Source organism: Saimiri boliviensis, chromosome 12, assembly GCF_048565385.1.
Source record: "Saimiri boliviensis isolate mSaiBol1 chromosome 12, mSaiBol1.pri, whole genome shotgun sequence".
In the NCBI taxonomy this organism is placed as follows: Eukaryota; Metazoa; Chordata; class Mammalia; order Primates; family Cebidae; genus Saimiri; species Saimiri boliviensis.
In genome coordinates this window covers 31,648,034-31,674,846 of record NC_133460.1, presented here as the reverse complement: position 1 = coordinate 31,674,846, position 26,813 = coordinate 31,648,034, and the positions used below count along the sequence as shown (strand labels likewise).

Here is a 26,813-nt window from a genome sequence, read left to right as displayed (position 1 = left end):
TAGCTGAGATTACAGGTGAGTGCCACCACACTTGGCTAATTCTTCGCATTTTTAGTAGAGATGGGGTTTTACTATGTTGGTCAGGCTGGTCTCAAACTCCTCATCTCATGATCCACCCACTTCAGCCTCCTAAAGTGCTGCGATTACAGGTGTGAGTCACTGTACACAGCCTCAAAAGATATTTTTATTTTTATTTTTAAAAATTTTTATGGGTACATAGTAGATGTATATATTTATGGGTACATGAGATGCTTGGATACAGGTATGCATTGTGAAATAAGCACATCATGGAGAATAGAGTATCCATCCCCTAAACCATTTATCCTTTCAGTTACAAACAATCCAATGACATCTAAAAATGTACAATTAACTTATTACTATAGTCACCCTGTTGTGCTATAAAATAGGTCTTATTCATTCTATTTTTTTGTACCCATAAAATCTATTTTTTAAAGCAGTCAATCCTACACTATCTTGTTTGCTTACTCTACACTACCTTACATAGAAACCCCTTTCAAATGAATTATTAATAGCACTTCTGACTCTTCCCCTACACCTTCACCTTCATGTCTGGGGTTTAGAGGGAACTGAATAGCCCCAAAGCCCGGAAGAACAAGAAAACCAGCTCTGTGTGACTTGGCAGACTGCGGCTCTGGAGAGAGCAATGCAATTGTGAAACTGACTCTAAAACTGTGGCTGAGCGTCTGCAGAACTGAACCAAAGTAAACTCTCCCAACGGCCTCCCACAGTCCTTATGCCATGCTGTTTGGAAGCCACTGCTCTGGTAACATCTCTGCCCTTCTGAAGTAAAACTAAAATATTTCAATGTAGACATGCCTCATCCCAGCAGGCTGTCAAAGGGCCTGCACTGACTCTCTAGAATGATTTGATAAAATACTTCACATATGCATCATCCAACTTGACAGTTTTCATTCTAGCATATGAGGAAATGCACTAGGAAGCAGAAATGCTGATAAAGACATGAAAGGATGTTCCATCACTGTGACTGTAGTGAAGAACAATCTCTCCCAGAAGGACTTTCATCTGCAGATATCAAAAAGATACTCAGACTAACACTTGCATGAAACATTCTTTCTATTTTAGTGAAGATCCTAGAGGGTGTAACACGGTAAAGATCCTCAAGATGGCGTGCGGGGGTCTTGCCACATTTTGGAAAGGTTTCTGATGAAATATTATTTCCCCAGTTATTCTCTAAAGAAATGACATTAACTCTATCAAACACTAAAATTAAAATTCCCATTAGATACAATGCTAAGTTTTGCAAAAGAATTCTATCCTAAGAAACTGTAACTCAAGTTCACATTCTAGACGCCATAAGTAAGTTTTATCCTTCAAGGAATCTGTCATTTTTTAAATGCTGTATGAGTAAACCACTGGCAATGCTAATTATCCTGGCTTTCAAACAAGTTTGGAAAGACTCCAGGGTAAAGCACAGAGTACCAACGTCTTTTGGTCAGTACACTGGGTCACTTCCGCTCAGTTTCTTCACAGGCTACCCAGCATAGGCTACAAAATGCCTTTATCTCCAAAGATCCACTACCTCATCTCTATTGCCCATCTGCTGGGTGGCATTCACACAAAAGCTACCCTACAAACGTTTCTGTGAAAAGGGCAGTATAGGCCAGGCATGCTGGCTCACGCTTGTAAATTTGGGAGGCTGAGGCCGATGGATCACCTGAGATCAGGAGTTCCAGACCAGCCTGGCCAACATGGTGAAACCCCGTCTCTACTAAAAATATAAAAATTAGCTGGGTGTGGTGGCACACACCATAATCCCAGCTACACGGGAGGCTGAGAATTGCTTGAACCTCGGAGGTGGAAGTTGCAGTGAACTGAGATTGCATCATTGCCCTCCAGCCTGGGTGCTAAGAGCAAAACTCTGTCTCAAAGACAGACAGAAAGAAAAGGGCAGTATAACACCGTGTCCCAGACTGCATAAGGAGACTCATCAGTTGCTGAAGAATTTCATTTCAGATATAAAACTCTAGAACATAGAACCTTGAGCCCTTAGCAAAATGTGCTTCCCTGCCAGCTGTATCAGCATCACCTGGGAACTAGCTAGAGATGCAAAATCCTGGGTGCCATCCAAGACCTCTTGACTCAGAAACTATGGACTGAGAATTAATGAGTTAACAGGAAAACAGTATATTCAATGTGGTATTGTTAATTATCACTAAAGATGATGCAGCAGTCAGCTGGATAATGACTTGTGCCAACTTCTCCAAAGAGTATTAGTCTTAATGATTTGTTTATATTAAATCATTCTGTGGCTCATCCCTGTTAATCCCACTGCTATGGGAGGCAGAACTGGGAAAATTACTTGAGGCCTGGAGTTTGAGACCAGTCCAGGCAACATGGTGAGACTCCTGTCTCTACAAAAAATAAATTAGCTGGGCGAGGTGGCTTGTGCCTGTAGTCCTACCCACTCAGGAAGCTAAGATAGCAAGATTGCTTGACTCCATGAATTTGAGGTTGCAATGAGTTATAACGTGCCACTGAACTCCAGCCTGGGCAACAGGGAAAGACCCTGTCTCTAAAATAAATAAATAATTAAATGAACAAATACAAATAAAATACTTAGAAAAACATAAAACTGGCTGGGTAAGATGGCTCATGCCTGTAATCTCAACACTTTAGGAGGCTGAGGCAGGTGGATCACTGGAGGTCAGGAGTTCAAGACTAGCCTGGCCAACATGGTGAAACCCTGCCTCTACCAAAAATACAAAAATTAGCCAGGGGTGGTGGTGCACGCCTGTAATCCCACCTACTCGAGAGGCTGAAGCAGGAGAATCATGTGAACCCAGGAGGCAGAAGTTACACTGAGCCGAGATGGCGCCACTGCACTCCTGCCTGGGTAACAGAGAGTCTGTCTTGAAAAAAGAAAAGAAAAACACAAAACTTTAACACATAAAATTTTAAAAAAGAAAACAAACTGCCAAGCACGGTGGCTCATGCCTGTAATCGCAGCATCTGGGGAGACCAAGGCAGGCAGGTCACTTGAGCTCAGGAATTTGAAACCAGCCTAGGCAACATGAACCCCACTGTTACAAAGAAATACAAATAATTAGCTGGGTATGGTGCCACATGCCTGTAGTCCCAGCTACCTGGGAGGCTAAGGTAGGAGGACGTCTTGAGCCTGGGAGGTGGAGGTTGCAGTGAGTCAAAACTGAGCCATTGCACTCCAGCCTGGGGGTGAGAGCAGGACTCTGTCTTGAAGAAGAAAAAAAAAAAAAAGAAAAGAAGAAAGAAACTATGAATTAAAAAAAACAAAAAATATAAAATATAAAGCTATTAAAACAAGCCAGGCACGGTGGCTCACACCTGTAATCCCAGCACTTTGGGAGGCCGAGGCGGGTGGATCACGAAGTCGAGAGATCGAGACCATCCTGGTCAACATGGTGAAACCCCGCCTCTACTAAAAATAAAAAAAATCAGCTGGGCATGGTGGTGTGTGCCTGTAATCCCAGCTACTCAGGAGGCTGAGGCAGGAGAATTGCCCGAATCCAGGAAGTGGAGGTTGTGGTGAGCCGAGATCACACCATTGCACTCCAGCCTGGGTAACAAGAGAGAAATTCCATCTCAAAAAAAAAAGAAAACAAATGCTAAGGACTACCTCAAAATCCAGAAGGCAGTAACCAGTAACATAAGCCTTCTACCACTCCTTTAAACCAGGAGGTCAAATTGTAGCAAGCAACTAGGTTCTCTGCTAGAGATAAATTGGGGGAAATTACTGCTGACAGCTACCATTCTTGTTTTTAAGAAGTTTAAAAAAAAAAAAAAGATTACTCAAATTACTCTCTTGGTAACGCATTATCAAAAGTCTAACCTGTTTCTGTGATTTGGCCACAAATTAAGCTTTAGCCACCAATGCAGCACTGAAGATTGGCAAACACTTGAGAGAGTAACACAAATATAAAAGAATCAGAAACCTCTAACCTTATCAAAATCCTCTGCTCATATCATAAAACTTCAGACACAGATTACATATGTACAGGTACACTAAGATCAAAGGTTATTCTCTGATGACACAATAGCTTGCCTTGGACTGTGACTTATCCAAACTATTCCCTAGTTCTCCAGTGAATACAAATGGATTGCAAAACAATGCTGTTATTAACCCACTTTATGCAGCTATGCTCAAGAAAACAAAGTATGATATTCAAAAATGCATGCAAGCAGTCCTAAAGGTGATTCAGGAATACTCTGGATGGAAACCCAAACCGTTGGGAACTAAAAAGATCATTATAATTCTTTCAAATTCTACATTACCAAATCTATCCATGAAATCACGGATTTGATTCACAAAGGAAAGGAAATACTTAGTTTTGCTCCTGAGGCAGCAGGCTTTCCAGTCCTAAAACCAATGGCAGAGGAGGATCGTGAATTAGATGGGTTAGACGGGCGGCCACTTTAACAAGCAGTTAGCAAAAAATGGTCAAGCCCAGCACTGGAGCCAGTGCAGTTCAATGCAGGCCTGTACTGAGAAGAGCTCCAACCACAAAGGAAGGTTGTGAGTGAACCATGACAGATGTGGCTGGCAGACCCCTGAAGGCTGTCTACATGATGCTGTCCACGAGTTTTAATGTGTTCGAAAATTCCTTATATACACATATACTTTATTATATTTATATATATATGTATATACATATGTATTTTATTCTTTTAAAATATTTTAAGTTCTGGGATACACGTGCAGGACATGCAAGTTATAAATATATCTTTTAAATTGAGACAGGTTCTATGTTGCCCAGGCTAGACTCAAACTCTTGGCCTCAAGGGATCCTCCCACCTCAGCCTCATAGATAGCTGGAATGACAGGTGCACACCACCGAACCTGGCTTTGTTGCTGTTGTTGTTATACAATTATATAACAAGTATAATCTCAATCAGCAAATGAGGAACACTGACATCAATTAATAAACGAAATAAACACAGAACACAAACTAGCAGGAAATTCTCTAAGATGACAGCTTTTTCTCTTCTGGGCTGAGGAACTATGAGTGGGATTTTTGTGTTTTAAACAGAAAAAAAAAATTCTAACTAAAATAACATTTATCATGGCCTGTTCAGCCTCAGTTGATCCTCTCCTGTCTGGAAGTTATGGGTCTCCCTGTACTGAGAATGGGAAGCAGATTTTTTCAAATTCAGCTACTTGCCCTTGGTCACCACAGGGGCAGACCCTAAGCTTCCCACTATCCGCCCTACATACACAGGCCCTGCTTTCTCTCTCTCCAGTGGCTTTTAACCTGAGCTGTCTCCACAGCCTCCCCGAGAAATGGTAAGCCTAGAGTCCCAGCAGGAGCAGCTAGGGACAAGGGTTTTTGTTCTAAATCACTAGGCCAAGCCCTCTTGTATATAAGAGAAGCAAATACTCAGGATACAACATCCCAGAAACATTTTTTTTATAATACTCGAAGGGCTGATTAAATTATAGCTTTGTGTGACCGCGCAGAGCCCAGATACAAAAAATGAGGTTGCTGTCTGAGGAACAGCTTTGAGTAGAGCAAACGTTCAAGGCAACAGGAACAACAGGCAGGGAAGAGCTATGTGGCCAGAGACTAAAAGGACAACCTTCCCAGGACTGCAGTGCAAAGCAAGCTGCTACCTGGGCATTAGGCTTGCCAGGTACACCTGGTCCCACACACAGAGATCACCATCAGGAAAATAAGTGAATCAGCATCGGCCTCAGAGGTGTATGAACACAGGGGCTTAGTTTGTATAATGGCGCACACACAGGTCTGGATGATCTAAACGATTTCTGATGTCATGACATGTCTTAAGAAAAAAAAGTGTTCATGCTAGTCTCTCTTCCTAGCAAAAGTAAAAACCTCAAGCCATCAAACTCTTTATCCTTCCTCCTAAGAACTCAGTATTTTCACTTCCCGAGTGAAAATTTGTATTCGTATCCATCTGCTTTCTGCTTCCATCAAGACTACACTTCCGATTTATCTCAAAAAAGAGATTTCCAAGTAAAATTGTACCCCTCTTCTAACACTACAGACTGGGATACAGAAATGTTGAATACAATCTAATCTCAACACAATTTGAGCAGGGAATTAATTTGTGGCTCACCCCAAGTCCCAAGCCTTCTAAATAGAAATTGAAACCTTTACTGACTAGCAGCTCTACTGTACTTGCAAATGGTCTTGGTATTTCCTTCAGGGCACGGCAGTAAAAGCACTTCATAAGAATCTTGTATGCAAGGCTCATCATTATACATATTTATATGCCATAAAAAACTAATTTTATCATCCAGGGTAGGAAGCATGCAGACATCTCTCACAAAATAAGCTCATTTATTTTTCTCACTAAAGCTCCTGTGTAAAACAGGGGTTACCACTGGCTAGAAGGGAGTGACTGTGGCATCAGTTATTTTAATTTCACTCAGGTGAGGGAATAGTTTTCAATCTAGCCGTTTGCTGTTTTGACAAATAGAGCGTTACTCAACATTTGTCCTGAAGCCAACTCATGTCCTTTCTTAGATACATACAACACTAGAAACAAAGGCAAAATAATAATAATAATAATAAATAAAACCAGCAGCTCATTTATTTGAACAGTCTCCATCAAATGAAGCATACCAAATTACATCAACTAAAAAGATTAAGTTAAGCATTATACAAAGACAACGTCTGCAGGGCCCATAAAACAACAGATTGTAAAGTGTCAGAGGAAACAAGCTCCACACAATCCAATGGTTTAAGTCAACATCTTTTAGAGTCTGTGCTCAGGCCAAACACTGAGAGAGAAGGAAATCTTTCAAAGAGACTATCATTGTCTCTTAAAAAAGATATGCAACCGACTGTAGCACTGTCCCTGATATAGACTGTGTGCTGTGAAGGAAGAATCCCTTCTGAGTGCAGCACAGACTTGATTATCCCTGATTCTGCCACTCCTGGGGCCCTACGCAATGTCTCCACTTTTAAATGGGCACCTTTTCCCCTACCTGTGAGGGCTGCCTTTAGAAACAATAGTCAATGCAAGTGACAGACTATGCATGATGGAAGGTGTTCAATGGATAAGCTATTTGATAGGTAGCCCAAATTTCTTAGAGCATACTGCTAATCCTTGAATATTGCAAATTAAATGCTAAATAGCCTTGGAAACAACTATTGCTCACTTGCTCCTACCCAGGACCAATGCAAGGCTGGGAATACCTAAGAATGCTGACTTTACTACTAACATGCCTATAGTGGGCTGAATGGTGGCCTCTAAGATATGTCCACTTTCTACACCCTGGAACCGCTGAATCCTGCCTTAGTTGGAAAAGAAGTCTTAGTAGATGCTATTGTATTAAGGACCGTGAGATGAGATCATCTGGGATTATACAAGTGAGGCCTCACTGCCATCACACGTATCCTCATGAGAGAGACGCAGAGGGCCACACACAGAGGAAGAGGTAATGTGATCATAGGGACAGACTGGTGCGATGTGGCCCTAAGCCAAGGGATGTCAAGGGATGCCAAGGAATGCCAGCAGCCACTGGAAGCCAAAGGAGGCAAGGGATAGATTCCTCCCCAGAGCCTATGGAGGGAGCTCAGCAAATGCTAATGACTTGATTTGAAACTTCTGGCCTCCAGAACTATGAGAGATGTATTCACCTAAAACACTTGGTATTTTAAGTCACCAAGCTTGCAATAACTAGTTATAGCAGCCACAGAACACTAATCCAATACCCTACTACAGAGGAGGCAAGCTGATTAAATATACATCCAAGGGTTGACAATTTCCTTTTACCTCAACTAGCTACTTTTTAAATTATAATAATAAACAAGTTATTAAGCCAGGGAGAAATGTACTTTAAAGTAACCAGAGCAAACACAAGACTAGAACAGCTCAGCACGTGGACAGCCCTGTGGTGCTGTGGGGCTACCATACTAAGTACAGGTTGCTGGATGGGTGTCCTGTAAGGTTTCTTTAAAAAGCAGCCTTTCTGGCTGAGTGCAATGGCTCATGCCTGTAATCCCAGCACTCTGGGATGCCAACACAGGCAGATCACAAGGTCAGAAGCTTGAGATCAGCCTGGTCAACATGGTGAAACGCTGTCTCTACTAAAAATACAAAAATTAGCCAGGTATGGTGGTGCATGGCTGTAATACCAGCTACTCAGGAGGCTGAGGCAAAAGAATCACTCGAACTCAGGAGGTGGAGGTTGCAGGGAGCTGAGATCATGCCATTGCACCCTGGCCTGGATGACAGAGAGAGACTCCATCTCAAAAACAACAACAACAAAAAGCAGCCTTTTGATGCTGCCACAGAAGCAGCGTACCTGATAAATCTTGGGGTATTCAAGATCACAAGGCAGAAATGAGATAAGGCAGTACTGACTTGAGGAAAGTAGTCCCTTCCCTGAAGTAGCACTTGTTCCCAGTCTTAAAAAACCAGACTCATGCGTTCACAGTAATTTAATATCCCTGTCTTTTGCCTTTGTGAAAATCAGTGCTTTAAACTTTGAGGGTAATTGAACCAAGCCAATTCATGGAGATTCTTTTTATCATGGTAACTTGGGGAGACAAAAATGAAATAAACAAGACTTTAAGGCAAAATAAAGGGTTTTGGTTAAAGTACATGAGGAAGGAAAAAATGCATCTTGTGTATTAGGCGGAAATATATTTTGTGAACTAGGGAAAAACTGGCCAAAAGCCCTGTGGAATCTGGGAGGCTGCTCAAAGCATCTGCAGTGCTATGATTTTACTCCTCCATGGCACCTGACTCCAAAATTTACACAATCCAAAAGAGGCTGAAAATAGGGACTCGATTTTTTTTAAGGCACATTTCCTGGGCTCTTTATGATTAAACAGTAATATCCACAACCGCACCACTGTCAACATGCAGCTAGTTTATGATAAGATGTGCTCCCAATCCCAGGTTCCAGACCCATTTTTGGCAAAAGCTACAGGGCAGAGGGTATCTTATTTCAAAAGATTTGTTACTCCTTTATGCAAGCACATTAATATAAAGTTAAAGGTTAGCTACTACCAAGTTCTTGGGAAAGCCAGCAAATAAGAAAGAAGGGGCCCATGATCACCACTGCTGCAAGTGGCCATCTTCTTGCCTAGCCTGACCTCGGTTCTGGCATCACCAGGTGCTTCCGGGAAAGAGATGAGAAAGGATGAGCCTGGAACAGGCAGACAAATGGAGAAGGCTAGGTTGTCGACCTTATTGCCTTACAAATCACAGCCTCACCAGCGTCAGAAGGCTCAAAGCAAATGAGTGCAAGTAACACACAGGGTAGGTGTTTTCTTCTTGCTTACAACCCAACTTTGCAGCAAGACCTTTAAAATTAAGATGCGAAGACAGTTATTTTTCTGAAGAAGATATCTAAATTGCCATTCTCTATTAAAAAATTTTTATTGGCATCATGTGTGTGGGCCACTTTACTTCTATCAACACAGAGACTGCCACCCAAGGATCCTCAGCTCAGAACACACCGCCTGCTGTGTTTCTCCACCACTGTCCATCCATAAAATGAAAAACTACCCAGCACTATAGGAAGCCAGGACAGGAGAATCGCTTGGGTCCAGAAGATCAAGACCACTCTGGGTAACATAGCAATACCTCATCTCTATGAAAAACTTAAAAAAAAAAAAAAAAATAGCTGGGCGTGGTAGCATGCACTTATAGTCCTTGCTGCTTGGGAGGGTGGAGCAGGAGGATCCCTTGAGCCCAGAAGGCAGTGAGCCATGTTTGCTGCACTGCACTCCAGCCTGGGTGACAGAGCCAGACCCTGTCTCAAGAAAATAATTTTAAAAAATACTGGCACGGGCCACGCACAGTGGCTCACACCTGCAATCCCAGTACTTTGGGAAGCCAGAGCAGGTGACTCACGAGGTTAGGAGTTCGATACCAGCCTGATGAACATGGTGAAACCTCATCTCTACTAAAAATACAAAAATTAACTGGGTGTGGTGGTATGCTACTCAGTAATTTCAGCTACTCAAAAGGCTGAGGTAGGAGAATCACTTGAACCTGGGAATTGGAGGTTACAGTGAGCCAAGATCATGCCATTGCACTCCAGCCTGGGCAACAAAGCGAAACTCAGTCTCACAGAAAGAAAGAAAAAAAAAAGCCAGCACAGTGGCTCACGCCTGTAAACTCAACACTTTGGGAGACTGAGGTGGGCAGATCACTTGAGGCTAGGAGTTTGAGACCAGCCTGGCCAACAGCATGAAACCCTATCTCTACTAAAACTACAAAAATCTGCTGGGCATGGTGGCATGCACCTGTAATCCCAGCTACTCAGCAGGTCAGAACATGAGAATTGCTGGAGCCTTGGAGGTGGAGATTGCTGTGAGCCAGGATCACACCACTACACTCCAGCCTGGGTGACAGAAGGAAATTCTGTCTCGAAAATATATATATAAATTTTTAAAATATAAATATTTAAAAAATGAAATGAAAAATGAGATTTTCATTATTTTCTTCCAAGTTCACTGCAGTGTAAGTCACATTAACAACTACCCTCTCTGCACACCTATGGCATGCCATACCCAACACTAAACAGCCTCCTTATCAATGCTGCTGTCAGACAAGGTGGAGATTATGATCTCCAGTAGAAACCTAGCTTTGGCAAGACAAATCTCCGGCCCAGTGGCATCAACCCAACCAACCTACCCTGAAGCCTCCGGTCTTTCCCTTACGCTCCTGCTGCCTTACGTATAAGCCACCCTAGCTGAGATAGCTAACAGGTAGACATCTATGTATCTTAAAGTTTATGTGCCCAAGGTGTGATCTAAACTTAAGGCAGTAATACAATTACAAAAGAAAAATGTTCCAGCTGATGTAAAATATCGATAGTTTTAATAAATTAAAATGTCAGTGAAGCAATGGGTTGCTTAAAGAGAAACAGCTCATAAAGGGACAAATTCGTAGTCAGATTAGAAGTAACCAGGAGCTGAGGGGAGAGGGAGGATAGGGAGTTACTGGCTTGCTGGTTATAGAGTTTCTGTTTGGGGTGATGAAAAAGTTTTGGAAACAGCGGCTATGGTTGTACAATATTCTGAATGTAATTAATGCCATCAATCTATACATTTTAAAAGGTTAAATGGCAAAAGTTGTTACATATTTTACCAAATTAAAAAAAAATAATGCAATATGCCAAAAACCATTCAACTATACAGTTTAAATAAGTGAACTATATGGTATGTGAATTTATATCTCAATAAAGTGGTTTTGAAAAAGGAAAGAGGGCCAGGCGTGGTGGTTCACACCTATAATCGCAGCACTTTGCAAGGCCAAGGTGAGTAGATCGCAAAGTCAAGAGTTTGAGACCAGCCTGGTCAACATGGTGAAACCCTGTCACTACCAAAACTACAAACATTAGCCAGGCACGGTAGCATGTACTTGTAGTAGTACTCAGGAGACTGAGGCAGGATGATCGCTTGAACCTGGGAGGTGGAAGTGGCAGTGAGCTGTTATCATGCCACTGCACCCCAGCCTGGGCAACAAAGTGAGACTCTGTCTCAAAAAAAAAAAGAAAGAAAGAAAGAAAGAAAAGGGAAAGAGGCTGGGCACAGTGGCTCATGCCTATAATTCCAGCACTTTGGGAGGCAGAGGTGGGAGGATTGCTTGAGCCTAGGAGTTAAGACCATCAAGGGCAACATAGTGAGGATCCCATCTCTACAAAAAAAAAAAAAAAAAAAAAAAAAAATAGCCAGACACGGTGGCATGAGCCTTTAGTAGCTACCTGGGAGGCTGAAGCAGGAGGATTGCTTATGCCCAAAAGGTTGAGGGTGCAGTAAGCCATGACTGCACATTTGCACTCTAGCCTGGGTGATAGAGCAAGACCCTATCTCAAGGGAAAAAGAAAAAAAATTTTTTAAAAAGGAAAGAAACAGCTTCTATTAGATTACTTAGTAGATATATTTCTTTACTTCCTTTTCCCAATAAAAGTCTAAAACTGGGCCAGGCGTGGTGGCTCAAGCCTGTAATTCCAACACTTTGGGACGCCAAGGTGGGTGGTTCACTTGAGGTCAGGAGTTCAAGACCAGCATGGCCAATTTGGTGAAAGCCCATCTCTACTAAAAATACAAAAATTAGCTAGGAATGGTGGTGGGCACCTGTAATCCCACCTACTCAGGAGGCTGAGACAGAGGTTTCAGTGAGCCAAGATGATGCCACTGCACTCCAGCCTGGGCAACGAAGTGAGACTACATCTTAAAAAAAAAACTGAAAACACAATACAGAACTAAGACTAAGAACCAACCATATGATTCAAAGGGGAGAAACAAAGAACAATAAAGTATTCAGTCTTCTCACTGCATATCATTTAGTTACATACAGGTTTTCTGGGGGCGTCTCCTCTGTTTTCTGGTCAAGGCTCAGTAATTCCAAACAAAGTCCTGTTTAATGGATGTACACAGTGCAAAAGGTACCATTACACAGCATCTTCTATGAAAACAAAACAGCCCTCCTTCTGTTCCCCTTATCTAGTCAGAAAGGTATCTTAAAATATAAATGTCACTATAGCAGTAACAGCAGTGACAAGTTAACTGAGGCCTAATGATGTTACCAGGTACTGTGCATTTTACACACACTCTGTCATTTCACCCTCACAACAACACTATCAAACAGGTTCTAATATTCTCAATTTATAGATGAGGAAGTTGAGGCACAGAGAGGGTGAGTAACTTGCCCAAGATCACACAGGTAATAAGAAGCAGAGCTAGGATTCAACTGTACTATACTATACTCCATGAGATTCTGAAGTGAAGCAATTCTACTGGAGAAATCAAATGGCTTTTTAAATATTTAAATTCAAATGGTAACGAATCCTGTGGAGTGTTTTGACACTGACAGCTACGCACTTACCAACAGTAAAGCTATGTTACAACTCATGTTTATGTTGGGAAGCTGGAAGTCCCATGGAGGAGGGAGGCAGAATTACTGTAAGACTCAATTTAATACACTGCTCCTCTGTATGAGGGAGGGACAGGCTGGACAGCAGAAGGTTAAGCGGGGGCTTCCCTGCAGGTCAGCAGGCAGCACCCTCCAGAGAGATAAGCTGGACACATGGGGTCCCTTAACAGCCCATAGTGACCCCGCATGCTGTGCTGCTGGGCACGAATGCCAGCTGTGCTGGTGAGCAGTAAACAAAGCCTTGCTCTGTCTATTACCAAGGAGAGGGTTGGGAAGAAATCCTTTTTTTTTCCCACCCAAAATAAGTTGAAACTGGGAATAAATCTTTAATCCTTCAGTTTAAAATCTCTCTGATGTTAAATGTCAAGCATGTGCAAATTACAAGAAGAAAAACCAATCTGCAGCCAGTATGCAATTGCTTGCCATAGAGAAAAAGGGAGAAAACATTGGTATGCTTTTATTTCAGGCACCAGAGTTTCCTTCCTCTCTCCTCTGCATGTGTAGCTGTTATGTATACCTATTTAACCTTCCATACACTGCAGCGATATATTCATTTGAAAAAGAAAATTTTAAAAAATGCCCCACATCAAAGCAATTTTGCTTCTATTACATACCAATGTGACACAATCGTAATACGATTTTTCTTTTTGTTTGAGACGGAGTCTCTCTCTGTCGCTCAGGCTGGAGTGCAATAACACAGTCTTGGCTCATTGCAATCTCTGCCACCCGGGTTCAAGCGATTCTCCTGCCTCAGCCTCCCAGAGTAGCTGGGATTACAGGCGCCACCACCATACCTGGCTAATCTTTGTATTGTCAGTAGAGACAGGTTTTCACCATGTTGGCCAGACTGGTCTCGAACTACTGACCTCGTAATCCACCCTCCTTGGCCTCCCAAAGTGCTAGGATTGCAGGCATGAGCCAACACACCCGGCTAATCATCTGATTTTTCATAAGCAAACACTAAAGGGGAGGTACAACCAAAAGTAGAACTTCACATTTGTTGCTACTGCACTCAATTTTATATCCACAAGCTAACAGTTTCTTTTTCATTAAACTAAAACACATTCTGCGACCACATCTACTTTTATTGAATCTCCTAGCATGTTAGATCTTCTTATATTTTTTATTTTTATCTGGTTTTTTAAGACAGGGTCTTGCTCTGTCCCCAAGGGTGGAGTGCAATGCTGCAACCACAGTTCACTGCAGCCTCAACCTCCTGGGCTTGAGCAATCCTCCTGCCTCTGCCTCCTCAGTAGCTAGGACTACAGGCATGTGCCACCATCCCCAGCTAGTTTTTTTTTAAGAGATGAGGTCTCACTATGTTGCCCTGCCTGGGTCTCAAACTCCTGGCCTCAAGCAATCCACATCCCTTGGTTTCCTAAAGTGCTAGGATTATGGGCATGAACCACCATGCCCAGCCTTATTTATTTTTAACTAACAACTAAAAATTGTATATATTCATGTGTACAATATGTGTTGAAACATGTATATGTTGTAAGATGGCTAAATTAGGCTAACATATCCACTACCTCACATGCCCACTTTTTCCAGTGAAAACACTTAAAACCTACTCTTCTGGTAATTTTCAAGTTTATAATACACTGTTAGTAACTACAGTCATCACGTTTATAATAGATCTCTTGAATTTATTCCTACTAAATGAAATTTCGTGTCCTTTGACCAATATCTCCTGAATCCTCCCCAAACTCCTTATATTTCAAGAAAAGAAAAAGAATATATACTGGGTACTTACTAAGTTCTAAGAACTATCAAAGTCTTTTCACATCTCATACAATCCTTATAACCTCTATGGAAGATGATACGGTTTGACTGTGTCCCCATCCAAATTTCACCTTGAGTTGTAACTCCCACAATTCCCACATGTTGCAGGAGGAATGTGGTGGCAAGTGACTGAATTAAGGAGGTGGGTCTTTCCTGCACTGTTATTGTGATAGTGAATCAGTCTCAAAAGACCTGATGGTTTTAAAAACGGGAGTTTCTCTGCACAAGCTCTCTTGTCTGCTGCCATATGAGACATGCCTTTTACCTTCTGCCATGATTGTGAGGCCTCCCCAGCCACGTGGAACTTTTAAGTCCAATAAACCTCTTTCTTTTGTAAATTGCCCAGTCTCAGGTATGTCAGCAGCATGAAAATAGACTAATACAGTACATTGGTACTGGGAGGAGGGTGCTGCTGAAAAGCTGTCCAAAAATGTGGAAATGACTTTGCAACTGGATAACAGGCAGAGGTCAGAACAGTGTGGAGGGCTCAGAATAAGAAAGAAAAATGTGGGAAAGTTTGGAACTCCCTAGAGATATGCTGAATGGCTTTGACCAAAATGCTGATAATGACATGGACAATGAAATCCAGGCTGAGGTGGTCCAGGTGGAGATGGGGAACTTGTTGGGAACTGGAGTAAAGGTGACTCCTGTTATGTTTTAGCAAAGAGACTGGCAGCATTTTGCCCTTGTTCTACAAATTTGTAGAACTTTGAGCCTGAGAGAGATGATTTAGGATACCTGGCAGAAGAAATTTGTTAAGTAGAAAAGCATTTAAGAGGTGACTTGAGTGCTGTTAAAGGCATTTAGTTTTATAAGGAAAGTAGAGCATAAAATTTTGGAAAATCTGCAACTTGACAATAGAAAAAAAAATCCCATTTTCTGAGGAGAAATTAAGCTGGCTGCAGAAATTTGCATAAGTAACGAGGGGCCAAAGACAATGGGAAAAATGTCTCCAGGGCATATCAGAGGTCTTCAAGGCAGCCCCTTCCATCACAGGCCCAGAGGTTTAGGAGGAAAAAATGGTTTCATGGGCAAGGCCCGGGATTCCTCTGCTACGTGCAGTCTAGGGACTTGGTGCCCTGCATCCCAGCTGCTCCAGCTGTGACTAAAAGCGGCCAACATAGAGCTCAGGCTATTACTTCAGAGGGTGGAAGACCCAGGCCTTGGCAGCTTCCATGTGGCATTGAGCCTGCAAGCACACAGAAGTCAAGAACTGAGGTTTGGGGACCTCTGCCTGCATTTCAGAAGATGTATGGAAATGTCTGGATGCCCAGGAATAAGTTTGCTGAAGGGGCAGGGCCCTGATGGAGAACTTCTGCTAGGGCAGTGCAGAAGGGAAATGTGGGGTCGGATCCCCCACACAGAGTCCCTACTGGGGCACCACCCTAGTAGAGCTGAGAGAAGAGGGCCACTGTCCTTCAGATTCCAGAATGGTAGATCCACTGACAGCTTACACCATGCATCTGAAAAAGCCACAGACACTCAACACCAGCACATGAAAGCAGCCAAGAGAGAGGCTATACACCCTGAAAAGCCACAGGAGCAGAGCTGCCCAAGACTCTGGGAGCCCACCTCCTGCATCAGTATGATCTGAATTGACTCACATGGAGTCAAAGGAGATCATTTTGGAGCTTTAAGATGTGACTCCCTTGCTGGACTTCAGACTTGTGTAACTTGCCCAAGATTACACAGGTAATAAGGCCTGTAGCCAATTACTCCCATTTGGAATGGCTGTATTTATCCACTGCCTGTACCCCCATTCTGTCTAGGAAGTAACTAACTTGCTTTTGATTTTACATGCTAATAGGTGGAAGGCAAACTTGGCCTGTCTTGAATGAGACTTTGAACTGTGGACCTTTTTTTTTTTTTTTTGAGACGGAGTTTCGCTCTTGTTGCCCAGGCTGGAGTGCAATGGTGCGATCTCGGCTCATCGCAACCTCCGCCTCCTGGGTTCAAGCAATTCTCCTGCCTCAGCCTCCTGAGTAGCTGGGATTACAGGCACGCGCCACCATGCCCAGCTAATTTTTTGTATTTTTAGTAGAGACGGGATTTCACCATGTTGACCAGGATGGTCTCGATCTCTTGACCTCGTGATCCACCTGCCTTGGCCTCCCAAAGTGCTGGGATTACAGGGAACTGTGGACTTTTAAGTTAATGCTGAAATAAGACTTTGGGGGACGGTTGGACGGCATGACTGGTTTTGAATTCTGAGGATATGAGATTTGGGAGGGGTCGGGTGGAATGATGTGGTTTGGCTATGTCTACAACCAAATCTCATCTTGAATTGTAACTCCCACAATTCCCACATATTGTGGGAGGAACTCAGTGGGAGGTGATTAATTTATGGGGTGGGTCTTTCCTGAGCTGTTCTCTTGATAGTGAATGAATCTCACAAGATCTGACAATTTTACAAATAGGAGTTTCCCTGCACAAGCTCTCTTCTCTTGTCTGCTGCCATGTGAGATGTGCCTTTCACCTTCTGCCATGATTGTGAGGCCTTCCCAGCCATGTGAAACTATAAATGCAATATACCTCTTTATTTTGTAAATTGCCCTGTCTCAGGTATGTCTTTGTCAGCACTACGAAAATGAACCAATACAGAAGGTGAATCACTTTATCCTCATTTTACAGAGGAGAAAACACTTGTCTAAGAGCGAATCACTCCTTGTCTGATCAGTAGCTCAGAAAGATCATAAAGCAATGTCATTGCAAGGAGACCTAGATTCCAGCAGAACTCTGTTCAGATTCAGAACAAGGCAGCTGTCCTGTACATTAAACTACAGGTACCTAGCTCACCTTTACACATTCCATTGCTTATAGAAATTAGCCAAGAGGCCTGCTCATATTCTTCAGGTAAACAGAAAACAACCTTCCCAAAAACCTTCACAAAAGGGTCAAGGCATCTTGACAATATTGAAGACAGTTAACAAAACGTAAGGCAAAGTATGATTTTGTGCTTTCTGCTGTAAAATAAAAAGCTACAGCAGAGAGTATTTTTAGCTCTTTCTAGCCTAAAAGGATCTGGATTTGACCAAAGGATCTTAACGTTAAGTCTGGTTTTCAATGCATTGATTAAAACTGACCAAGGTTAAAAAAGAAGGTAAATCATTTCCTGATAAGACAGCCTCCAATATAAACAAAGACTGCATTCCACACAGGCTGTCATTAGCAGTGGACTGATCCTGATCTCCATGGCTCAATACTCTCATGACTTTCTTCCTGATTCCAAAAAGGCAAGGAGGACTATGGGAGGTGCCCAGGCCACAAAAAAGACAAAATGGCACCACGCAAAACCCTCATGGGACATCTAGACCAGTATGGCTTAAAAAACACCTAATATCACGTTCAGTCTTCGCATACTGCTTGAACAACAGCAGTCTCAGGATTTCCTCAACAGTTGACCTGATAAAGCTTCCCAAAATGGCATAACTGATGCTACTAAATCCTAATTTAGAATGCAAAAATAAGTGAAGTTTACTTCCCGTCGAGGTGTACTTTTTAAATATTAAGCCTGGTGAGAGCAAAGTAAAATATTATTTGCATACATGGGCAGTTTAATGTTCACCCAAATTGATGTCAGAACTATGCATGTTTGGTAAAGATTACATTTTAAAAAACCTGGTGTCAAAATAAATTAACATTCAGAAAAATCTGCATATTTTTCTAAAATCATCAGCTTGAGATAATATTGGGGCAATGTTGAATGTTTCTCTACAAGGGTAAACATGAAAAATGACAAAAATCAAGGTTTAATATAATAAATCACATCTGCAAATAAGAACAAGGTCAATATTAACACAGAAAGAGATGTTAAAAGAAGCAATTGTTTCTCCTTCTTTTTTTTGGGGGGGGGTTCTCTGTTCCCAGACTCAAGTGATCCTCCTGCCTCAGCCTCCCAAGTACTGGCACTACAGGTATGCACCCCACACATACAGAGGTAATTTGCGTATTTTTTTTGTAGAGATGGAGTTTTGCCACATTGTCCGGGCTACTCTCAAACTCCTGGGCTCAAGCAACCCTCCCTCCTCACCTTCTCAAAATGTTGGGATTATAGACATGAGCCACTGCACCTGCCCCAGAAATCCCACTTTTTTTTTTTTTTTTTTTTGAGATGGAGTCTCGCTCTTGTTGCCCAGGTTGGAGTGCAGTGGTGTGATCTAGGCTCACCACAACATCTGCCTCTTGGATTCAAGTGATCTCCTATCTCAGCCTTCCAAATAGCTGGTACTACAGGCATCCGCCACCACATATATCTAATTTTTATACTTTGAGTACAGACTGGGTTTCACCATGTTGGCCAGGCTGATCTCGAACTCCTGCCCTCAAGTCATCTGCCCACCTCAACCTCCCAAAACACTGCGATTACAGGCATGAGCCACCACACCTGGCCCAGTTAAGCTTTTTAACCAGTTTATTTTGATTGCTCTGCATGTCGGTCACATACAGAAGTGATAAACTGGATGCAGCTTCCATGTGGCATTGAGCCTGCAAGCACACAGAAGTCAAGAATTGAGGTTTGGGAACCTACAACCCAGTTTGTATCCAATATCTGATTTTATAAGGGGTTAACGTTAGTGGAGAAGTAGGATCACTGTTTTAATATTTATACTGTTTAAATATTTACAAATGACTACTCAGGAGGTTGAATTAGGAGGCTTCCTTGAGCTCAGGAGATGGAGGCTGCAGTGAACATGTCAGCCTGGGCAAAAGAGCAAGACTCTGCCTCAAAAAAAAAAAAAATTACAAATGAGTCAACATTTCTCCGGTTGAAAACTAATGCTGAATAATGAATGTAACATCAAGTACATAAAAATGTAAGGAACAATCGTAATCAGAACTATATTTAGCTGGGCATGGTGGTTCACGTCTATAATCCCAGCACTCTGGGAGACTGAGGTAGGCAGATAACCTGAGGGTAGGAGTTTGAGACCAGCCTGGTCAGCATGGTGAAACCCCACGTTTACTAAAAATATAAAAATTAGCCAGGCATGGTGGTACATGCCTGTAGTTCCAGCTACTCCAGAGGCTGCAGCAGAAATGCTTGAACCCAGGAGGCAGAGGCTGCAGTGAGCTGAGATCGTGCCACTGCACTTCACACTCTAGCCTGGGAGACAAAGTGAGACCCCATTTCCAAAAAAAAAAAAAAACTATTTAACATCCATCACCTGTGGGTTCTATGGTCTACAGCATAAGCTACATTTCTAAAGATTTACAAAGACAAACACTGCCCCAAAAAAGAAAAGAGCTAAGACAATCATGTTTTAACCTTAAGGAACAGCAAGGACTCAGTGGTTACCAGAATTGATTTTCCACACAGAAAAATTCACCTTAATTTCTAATATACACTACACTGTTCCCCAGTCCACTTTGAAAGACATATACATTTATCTCTGAACTTTCCTAGAAAAGAAGAAAAAAGATTTAAAAAAATAAGAAGGCACAATATGATAAAATTAACAAACTCAGACAACACCAATTTGGCACCTTAGGAATCCAGATGTTTGGAACTGACATGTGTGTCTGCAGCATACCACCTAAGCACAAGCATTTATACAGACATCTACGGAAGATGGTATAGTATTCTTACCCAGCAAAGCAATGACAGGACTGTAAACTGCTTCATAGAATGTAAAAAAAAAAAAAAAAAGTTGTTTCTTAGTAAACAGGAAAAAAAAATGATGTGATCAACAAAACACTCAAATCGTGATTTCTTTCAGTGGTAATGACAGTCGCAGGCTGCCTTGTTCTGTCTCACTCGCACAGAACCTCTAGAACCAACCCTGCCTTGGAGCTGAGGTAAAGATGATGCTTTAGGGTTCTGGCACAGAACCCAACTATAGCCTGTTTGAGGACTACATCCTTAACTTCAATATCAGCTTTGTTAAGCAAGCACAAAGCACACCTTGAAGTAACAGTTTTCTTTAAACATGGTCTGAACTTAAAACTTCTGCCTATATCACTCTGACTGCTTACAACAATGAAGATATACGAGCAAGCCTTTGCTTCATTAGGTCCATTCAGATGAGGGCTCAGATGTAACTGCAATCAAAACTTCATGGATTTCTTTTTTTTTTAAGATGGGGTCTTACTCTGTCTTCCAGGCTGGAGTGCAGTGTGGTGTGGTGATAGTTACTGCAACTTTTGCCTCCCAAGTTCAAGTGATTATCCTGCCTCAGCATCTCAAGTAGCTAGGATTACAAGGGCTTGCCAACACGCCCAGCTAGATTTTGTATTTTCAGTAGAGATGAGGTTTCACCATGGCCAGGCTGGTCTCAAACTCCTGGCCTACCGTGATCTGCCCACCTCAGCCTCCCAAGGTGCTGGGATTAGAGGCGTGAGTGACAGCCCACAGCACAAAACTTCATGGGTTTCTTTTTTTTTTTAGATGGAGTCTTGCCCTTGTAGCCAAGGCTGGAGTACAATGGCGCCATGTCGGCTCACCACAACCTCTACTTCCAGGTTGAAACAATTCTCTTGCCTCAGCTTCGCGAGTAGCTAGGATTGCAGGCATGCGTGACCACGCCTGGTGAATTTTGTATTTTTAGTAGAAATGGGATTTCTCCATGTTGGTCAGGCTGGTCTCATCCCAACCTCAGGTGATCTACCCGTCTCAGCCTCCCAAAGTTCTGGGATTACTTTGAGAGGTGTGAGCCACTGCGCCTGGCCTCAACTTCATGGATTTCTTAAAAACTATTTATAGAACCAGTATCTTCTTAGACACAGTATTATTTAATCAGATAATAATGCAAGCATAAATAATAATCTCACATGTCAAATTTGTCAGGGTGTAGGTGGAACCATACATAAATATCTATTAAATAGTTTTTTATTTTTTTGAGACGGAGTTTCACTCATTACCCAGGCTGGAGTGCAACGGCGTGATCTCGGCTCACCGCAACCTCCGCCTCCTGGGTTCAGGCAATTCTCCTGCCTCAGCCTCCTGAGTAGCTGGGATTACAGGCATGCGCCACCATGCCCAGCTAATTTTTTGTATTTTTAGTAGAGACGGGGTTTCACTATGTTGACCAGGATGGTCTTGATCTCTTGACCTTGTGATCCACCCGCCTCGGCCGCCCAGAATTTTTTTTTTTGAGACAGAGTTTTGCTCTGTTGCCCAGGCTGCAGTGCAGTGGTGCCATCTCAGCTCAATGCAACCTCTGCCTCCTGCGTTGAAGCAATTCTCCCACCTCAGCCTCCCGAGTAGCTAGCATTACAGGAACCCACCATCATGCCTGGCTAATTTTTGTATATTTAGACAGGGTTTTACCATGTTGGCCAGGCTGGCCTCAAACTCCTGACCTCAAATGATCTGCCCAAGTGCTGCGATTACAGGCGTGAGCCACCACGCCTGGCCCAACTCATGGAAAATTTAAATGCCAGAACTACTAGTTCTTTTTCTGGGAAGAGATGTACTACCTCTAGCAATGTTTTCTTTTTTCTTTTTTTAAAGCCTATATTTTTAATATATTTGTTTCCCAAAAGGTCAATTTCTACTTTCAAAAAACATCTGAGTCACTTGAGATGAAAAATATTTTATCTAAAAATGTGCTACAGCTCCCAATCACTCCAAACTGACATCCCAAGATAGTAGGCTGTTTCACATTAAGAGAACTTGGGAAATGGAACTCTCTGATTACTTACTTGTTAAAAAAAGGTTCAATGAGTTTTGATCTGGCAGACACATGAATTTTTGGAGGGCTGAGAAAAGAACCTAATGAAGAAAAGAAGAGAGGTATTATTATTCATAGTCACACAGATCAAGCCTGAAAGTTTAGACCAAAACAGATTTAAAGAAACACCATGGACCAAGTACCGTACCACAGGAAGTGTCAGTGGTTTTCCTTGCCAATTCCCCTTCCCCTCATGTCCTCCCACTCCTACCTCAAAATGCTCCCACTTCTAACTGGGTGAGTGGATCCCAATAAAATGGTAGTGATATAGGTTCAATGTTCGTGTGCCCCTAAAATTCATAAGTTGAAGCCTAAACCCCAATAGAATGGTATTTAGAAGTGAGACCTTTAGGAGGTGATTAGGTCATGAAGGAATTAGTGCCTTTATAAGAACTGTCAGGAGACCAGGTGTGGTGGCTCATGCCTGAAATTCCAACACTTTGGGTAGGAGGATCGCTTGAGCCTAGAAATTCTAGACTAGCCTAATTAACATAGCAAGATCCTGTTTCCATTAAAAAAATTAAAAAGTAAGCCAGGCACGGTGGTGCACACCTGTAGTCCCAGCTACCTGGGAGGCTGAGGTGGGAGGATCTCTTAAACCCAGGAGTTCAGGGTTGCAGTAAGCTATGATTGTACCACTGTACTTCCAGTCTGGGTGATAGGGTGAGACCCTGACCCTTAAAAAAAAGAAGAGTAGGCACAGCTTCTGCTCTCTATGCTCTCTACCATGTGACAACATGAGAAGGCGGCCATCTATAAACCAGGAAGTGGACTGTCGCCAGATACCAGACTGCTGGCAACTGGGTCTTGGACTTCCCAGCGTCCAGAACTATAAGAAATAAATGTCTGTTGTTTAAGCCCCACAGTCTACACTGATTTATTATAGCAGCCTAAGACAGGAGAAGGGTGAGATCCATTCTAGATCACGGCCTGTTTGACTGAAACACATGTAATGTGTACCTAGGTAATTGGCCATGGAGATGAAGCACAGCCCTGTGATGTAGGCATCGTAGCCTGCCTCGTGGAGCTGTTCAGACGCTGTGTCATAACTGGGAAAACCTTCGGCACTTTCTAAGAAAAAAAAGGAAAAAAAAGTTTTCCTCAAAACAAAGACTAGTAAGCACACTGCCCTACCAATCCAAATTGCATTAGTATATGCTACAGAAATATCCTAAACAGGCAGAATAAAAAGCTATCTATTCCTTAATTCTCTCCATATAAGACCTTACAATACAAGATAACAGAGTCACTGAAAATGGCAGCTTTGGTCTAGGATACAGAAATGCCCCAGTTACATTATGAAGAACTCAGCCGTTGGCTTTCTCATCCCACACTGGTGAGTCCTATTTATGATCATGCATAACTCGCTCTAGGACAATTATTCCTCTTCTGCTTGCTTTCTAAGGCCATGAAAAGGACATTCTTCCCTTCTACAGGACGGTCACATCAGGACACAACAGACGATTCAAAATAAAGATTAACCGCATGGGCCCTGGAGTCACACTGAGTTTGAATCTCTGCTCCACCGCTTATTTGCTATATGACCTTAGGCAAGTCAATTTATAGCTAAGCTTCCATTTGTGTAAAATGGAGATGATAATCAAACCTTCTTCAAAAGGTTGTTGGGGAGCCAGGCGCGGTGGCTCAAGCCTGTAATCCCAGCACTTTGGGAGGCTGAGGCGGGCAGATCACAAGGTCGAGAGATCGAGACCATCCTGGTCAACATGGTGAAACCCCGTCTCTACTAAAAAATACAAAAAATTAGCTGGGCATGGTGGTGCGTGCCTGTAATCCCAGCTACTCAGGAGGCTGAGGCAGGAGAATTGCTTGAACCCAGGAGGCGGAGGTTGCGGTGAGCCGAGATCGCGCCATTGCACTCCAGCCTGGGTAACAAGAGTGAAACTCTGTCTCAAAAAAAAAAAAAAAAAAGGTTCTTGGGATCAGATGAGATAATGTAAGTTAAACTCTTACCTAGTGCTTGGTAGATGGTAAGCACTCAAAAACTATCTATCAATACCTAAGGTAACCCTCCCCTCAAAAAACAAAAGACTGCAATTCAAGATTGACAGCTCAAATTCACTACTGTCCTCTACTATGCTCCCAAGCTTAGAGATCAAAAGTTGACAGCACAACCAACTCCAAAATTAACTGAACTTGCTATAATGCTGGCCTTGGATCTTGAAGCCACTTCACCTCAAAGACCATTTTATATATAATATGGTTTTTTTTGTGACACTGATAAATACAGATGTGACCAGACAAACTCTAACAGAAATGACTTGTTTTAGACTTAATTCTCTACCAGATACTAACTACTGTTTTATATGGAAATAATAAGCTTAAACCATAACTCATAAATAATTATTTCCTAGAACCATTCTGGAAATAAATTTCAAGGAGGTTACTACAACACAGAATCAAAAGCATGAATGGAAATTAACAATGAAAAAACTGTAACTGTTTTTGTATCAGTACAATGTTCCTGAAGCAAGAATTCTTTAACTTCTGTAAATTAAATATTAGACTTGACGTCTTTTTTAAAAAAAGCCTTTTAACATGATAGCCACCTAGGTAATACCTTCCACTCCATCATCAACTGAAACACATTCTTTCCAAAATCAATTATTTCCATTATACTGTTATAGAAAAGGTCTAGGTTTTCTACTCCCATGGCCCCACCACCACTTTTCTTAATTCCTTTCTTGGACTGTTACCCAGAAAGAGGCAAATAACTGTAGTGCTGGCTGCTTTAATAACCTGCATTATCAATTTCTAAACCATTAGTCCTATTATCCATGTCTTTAGCAGTTTTCAGGCTATAGCTAATGGCTCGGTAATCACCACATGGGCAGCACAATTAGGCTAACAAGGACCAAGGAAGCAGCACCTGGAAGGTTCTCTGCATACCTGGGTATGGCCAGAGGTGGCAAAACACCTCCATCTCATCTCCCTACTTCTGGTTTTCCTCAGTGCTGCTGTTTCTACTCTCTAAACCAGCTGAAAAGGAGGCAGGGTGAGGACTCGCCTTAATCTAATCTATAAATCCAGTTCTTGGGCTTTTCTGAGAAGGAAAATATATTTTTTACTCTACCCCTGGTGATTCATCACTAGCTCTTTTTCTCTGCTTAAACAATGTTATCAAAGAAAAGAAGGGCACATCAAGTTTTAGGAGAATTCTGTAAGTCAAGAAATAAAAGCCTTGAAGCTTTAACTGCTAAAATTCTCAATGAATGGCTACCCAACTCCATTAACATAAAATAGATGTAGAAGTAAAAGACCATCTCTATTCAAAAAACAGTAATTCAGCACAAGGTACATGCAAGTGAATTCGGCCAAAATCTATAAATGAACAATATGGTTTCCAGAGCCATCCTGCCTTTCTTCTACAATATACATCAATAATTACTACAAAGAGTTTAGAGGCTTTCAGATTTATTTAATATTCTTACCAACTTTAGGAGGGTTGAAAGGTGTCTCTTTTAACCGCTTTTCCAATTCAGCAAGGGATGTGTTGTTAATAATATCCTGTAAACCAGGAAGCAAAGAATTATGAGACTTCATCACCTCAGTACAATATATACTAAAGAGATTCACTGACCAAAAAAAAAAACCAAAAAAAACATAAAAAGGCAGCAGCTAGTACTGCCCCCTTGTGTTCTTTAAAGAAACACAGAAGTCTTCATTTTTTTCAACGTGAAAGACAAGTAGCTAGTTTAATTTTTATAATATACAAAGTATAACCAAATGAATGAAGATTTTTACAGATGCATTAAATACCTCCAAACTTTTGCCGGAAGGCTATATTGTTCTGGCATTCATTTCACTCGGTAAAATGCAGTCACTTTATAAAGTAGCAAATGAATAGTACCTTAAAAGGTTGTGTGCTGGCCATCAGTTTAGTATCCAAGAGTCTAAACAGAATTTTTAACAAGGTAAACAAAATGTTTATCAATGTTTGAAACATCTTTTACTCAACATGTAAGCTACTTAAAATACTTAATACATAAAATACATATTTAAAACATAAAATAATACATAAAATACTTAAACACAGACAGAGGAATTAAACACCTTGGCCATTTTGAACCTAGCACCGGCATCCCTAGTATGGTGGGGTAGATACTCAGTCCCATCCTCAGAGACTTCATCCAGTGATTGCAGGAGAGTCCACACCTGGCATACAAGTTCCAGATTCACCTGGATCCTGAGAGAGCCCAGGCTCCATCAATCTCAAGTGTGAGTCAAATACTCTCACATGGTTTAACATGGTTCAAATACTGCTGCCAGTCTACCATTTCCTAACTGCTACCATTTACTGCTACTCTTCAGGTTTGTAAACTATAAATTCTTCTGGAGGGCCAAAATCTGCAATCAGTACTTTCATGCTGTTGTTTTTATTTCTTATTATTCCATTTCAGAGACCAGAAATATTAAAAAAAAAAAAAAAAAAAAAGGGTGGCGTGGGGTGGGGGGAGTGGGGAG

General features: G+C 41.9%; 1 protein-coding gene across 4 annotated transcripts in view; it reads right to left on the bottom strand.

Annotated features, from left to right (window-relative positions):
* The window catches only part of PARN (poly(A)-specific ribonuclease), a 204,079-nt gene that overhangs the window by 128,540 nt on the left and 48,726 nt on the right, over positions 1-26,813 (bottom strand). For all 4 annotated transcript variants that reach the window (XR_012512809.1, XM_039478241.2, XM_074382203.1 and 1 more), the window contains 4 exons: positions 26,200-26,242; positions 25,781-25,856; positions 23,292-23,402; positions 22,303-22,372 (listed from right to left, as the gene is read on the bottom strand). Coding sequence is in view for 3 of the 4 variants with exons in the window: in XM_039478241.2 (XP_039334175.2) it covers positions 22,303-22,372; positions 23,292-23,402; positions 25,781-25,856; positions 26,200-26,242 (300 nt within the window). In the remaining variant the exon portion in view is untranslated. The remainder of the gene's footprint in view (positions 1-22,302; positions 22,373-23,291; positions 23,403-25,780; positions 25,857-26,199; positions 26,243-26,813) is intronic.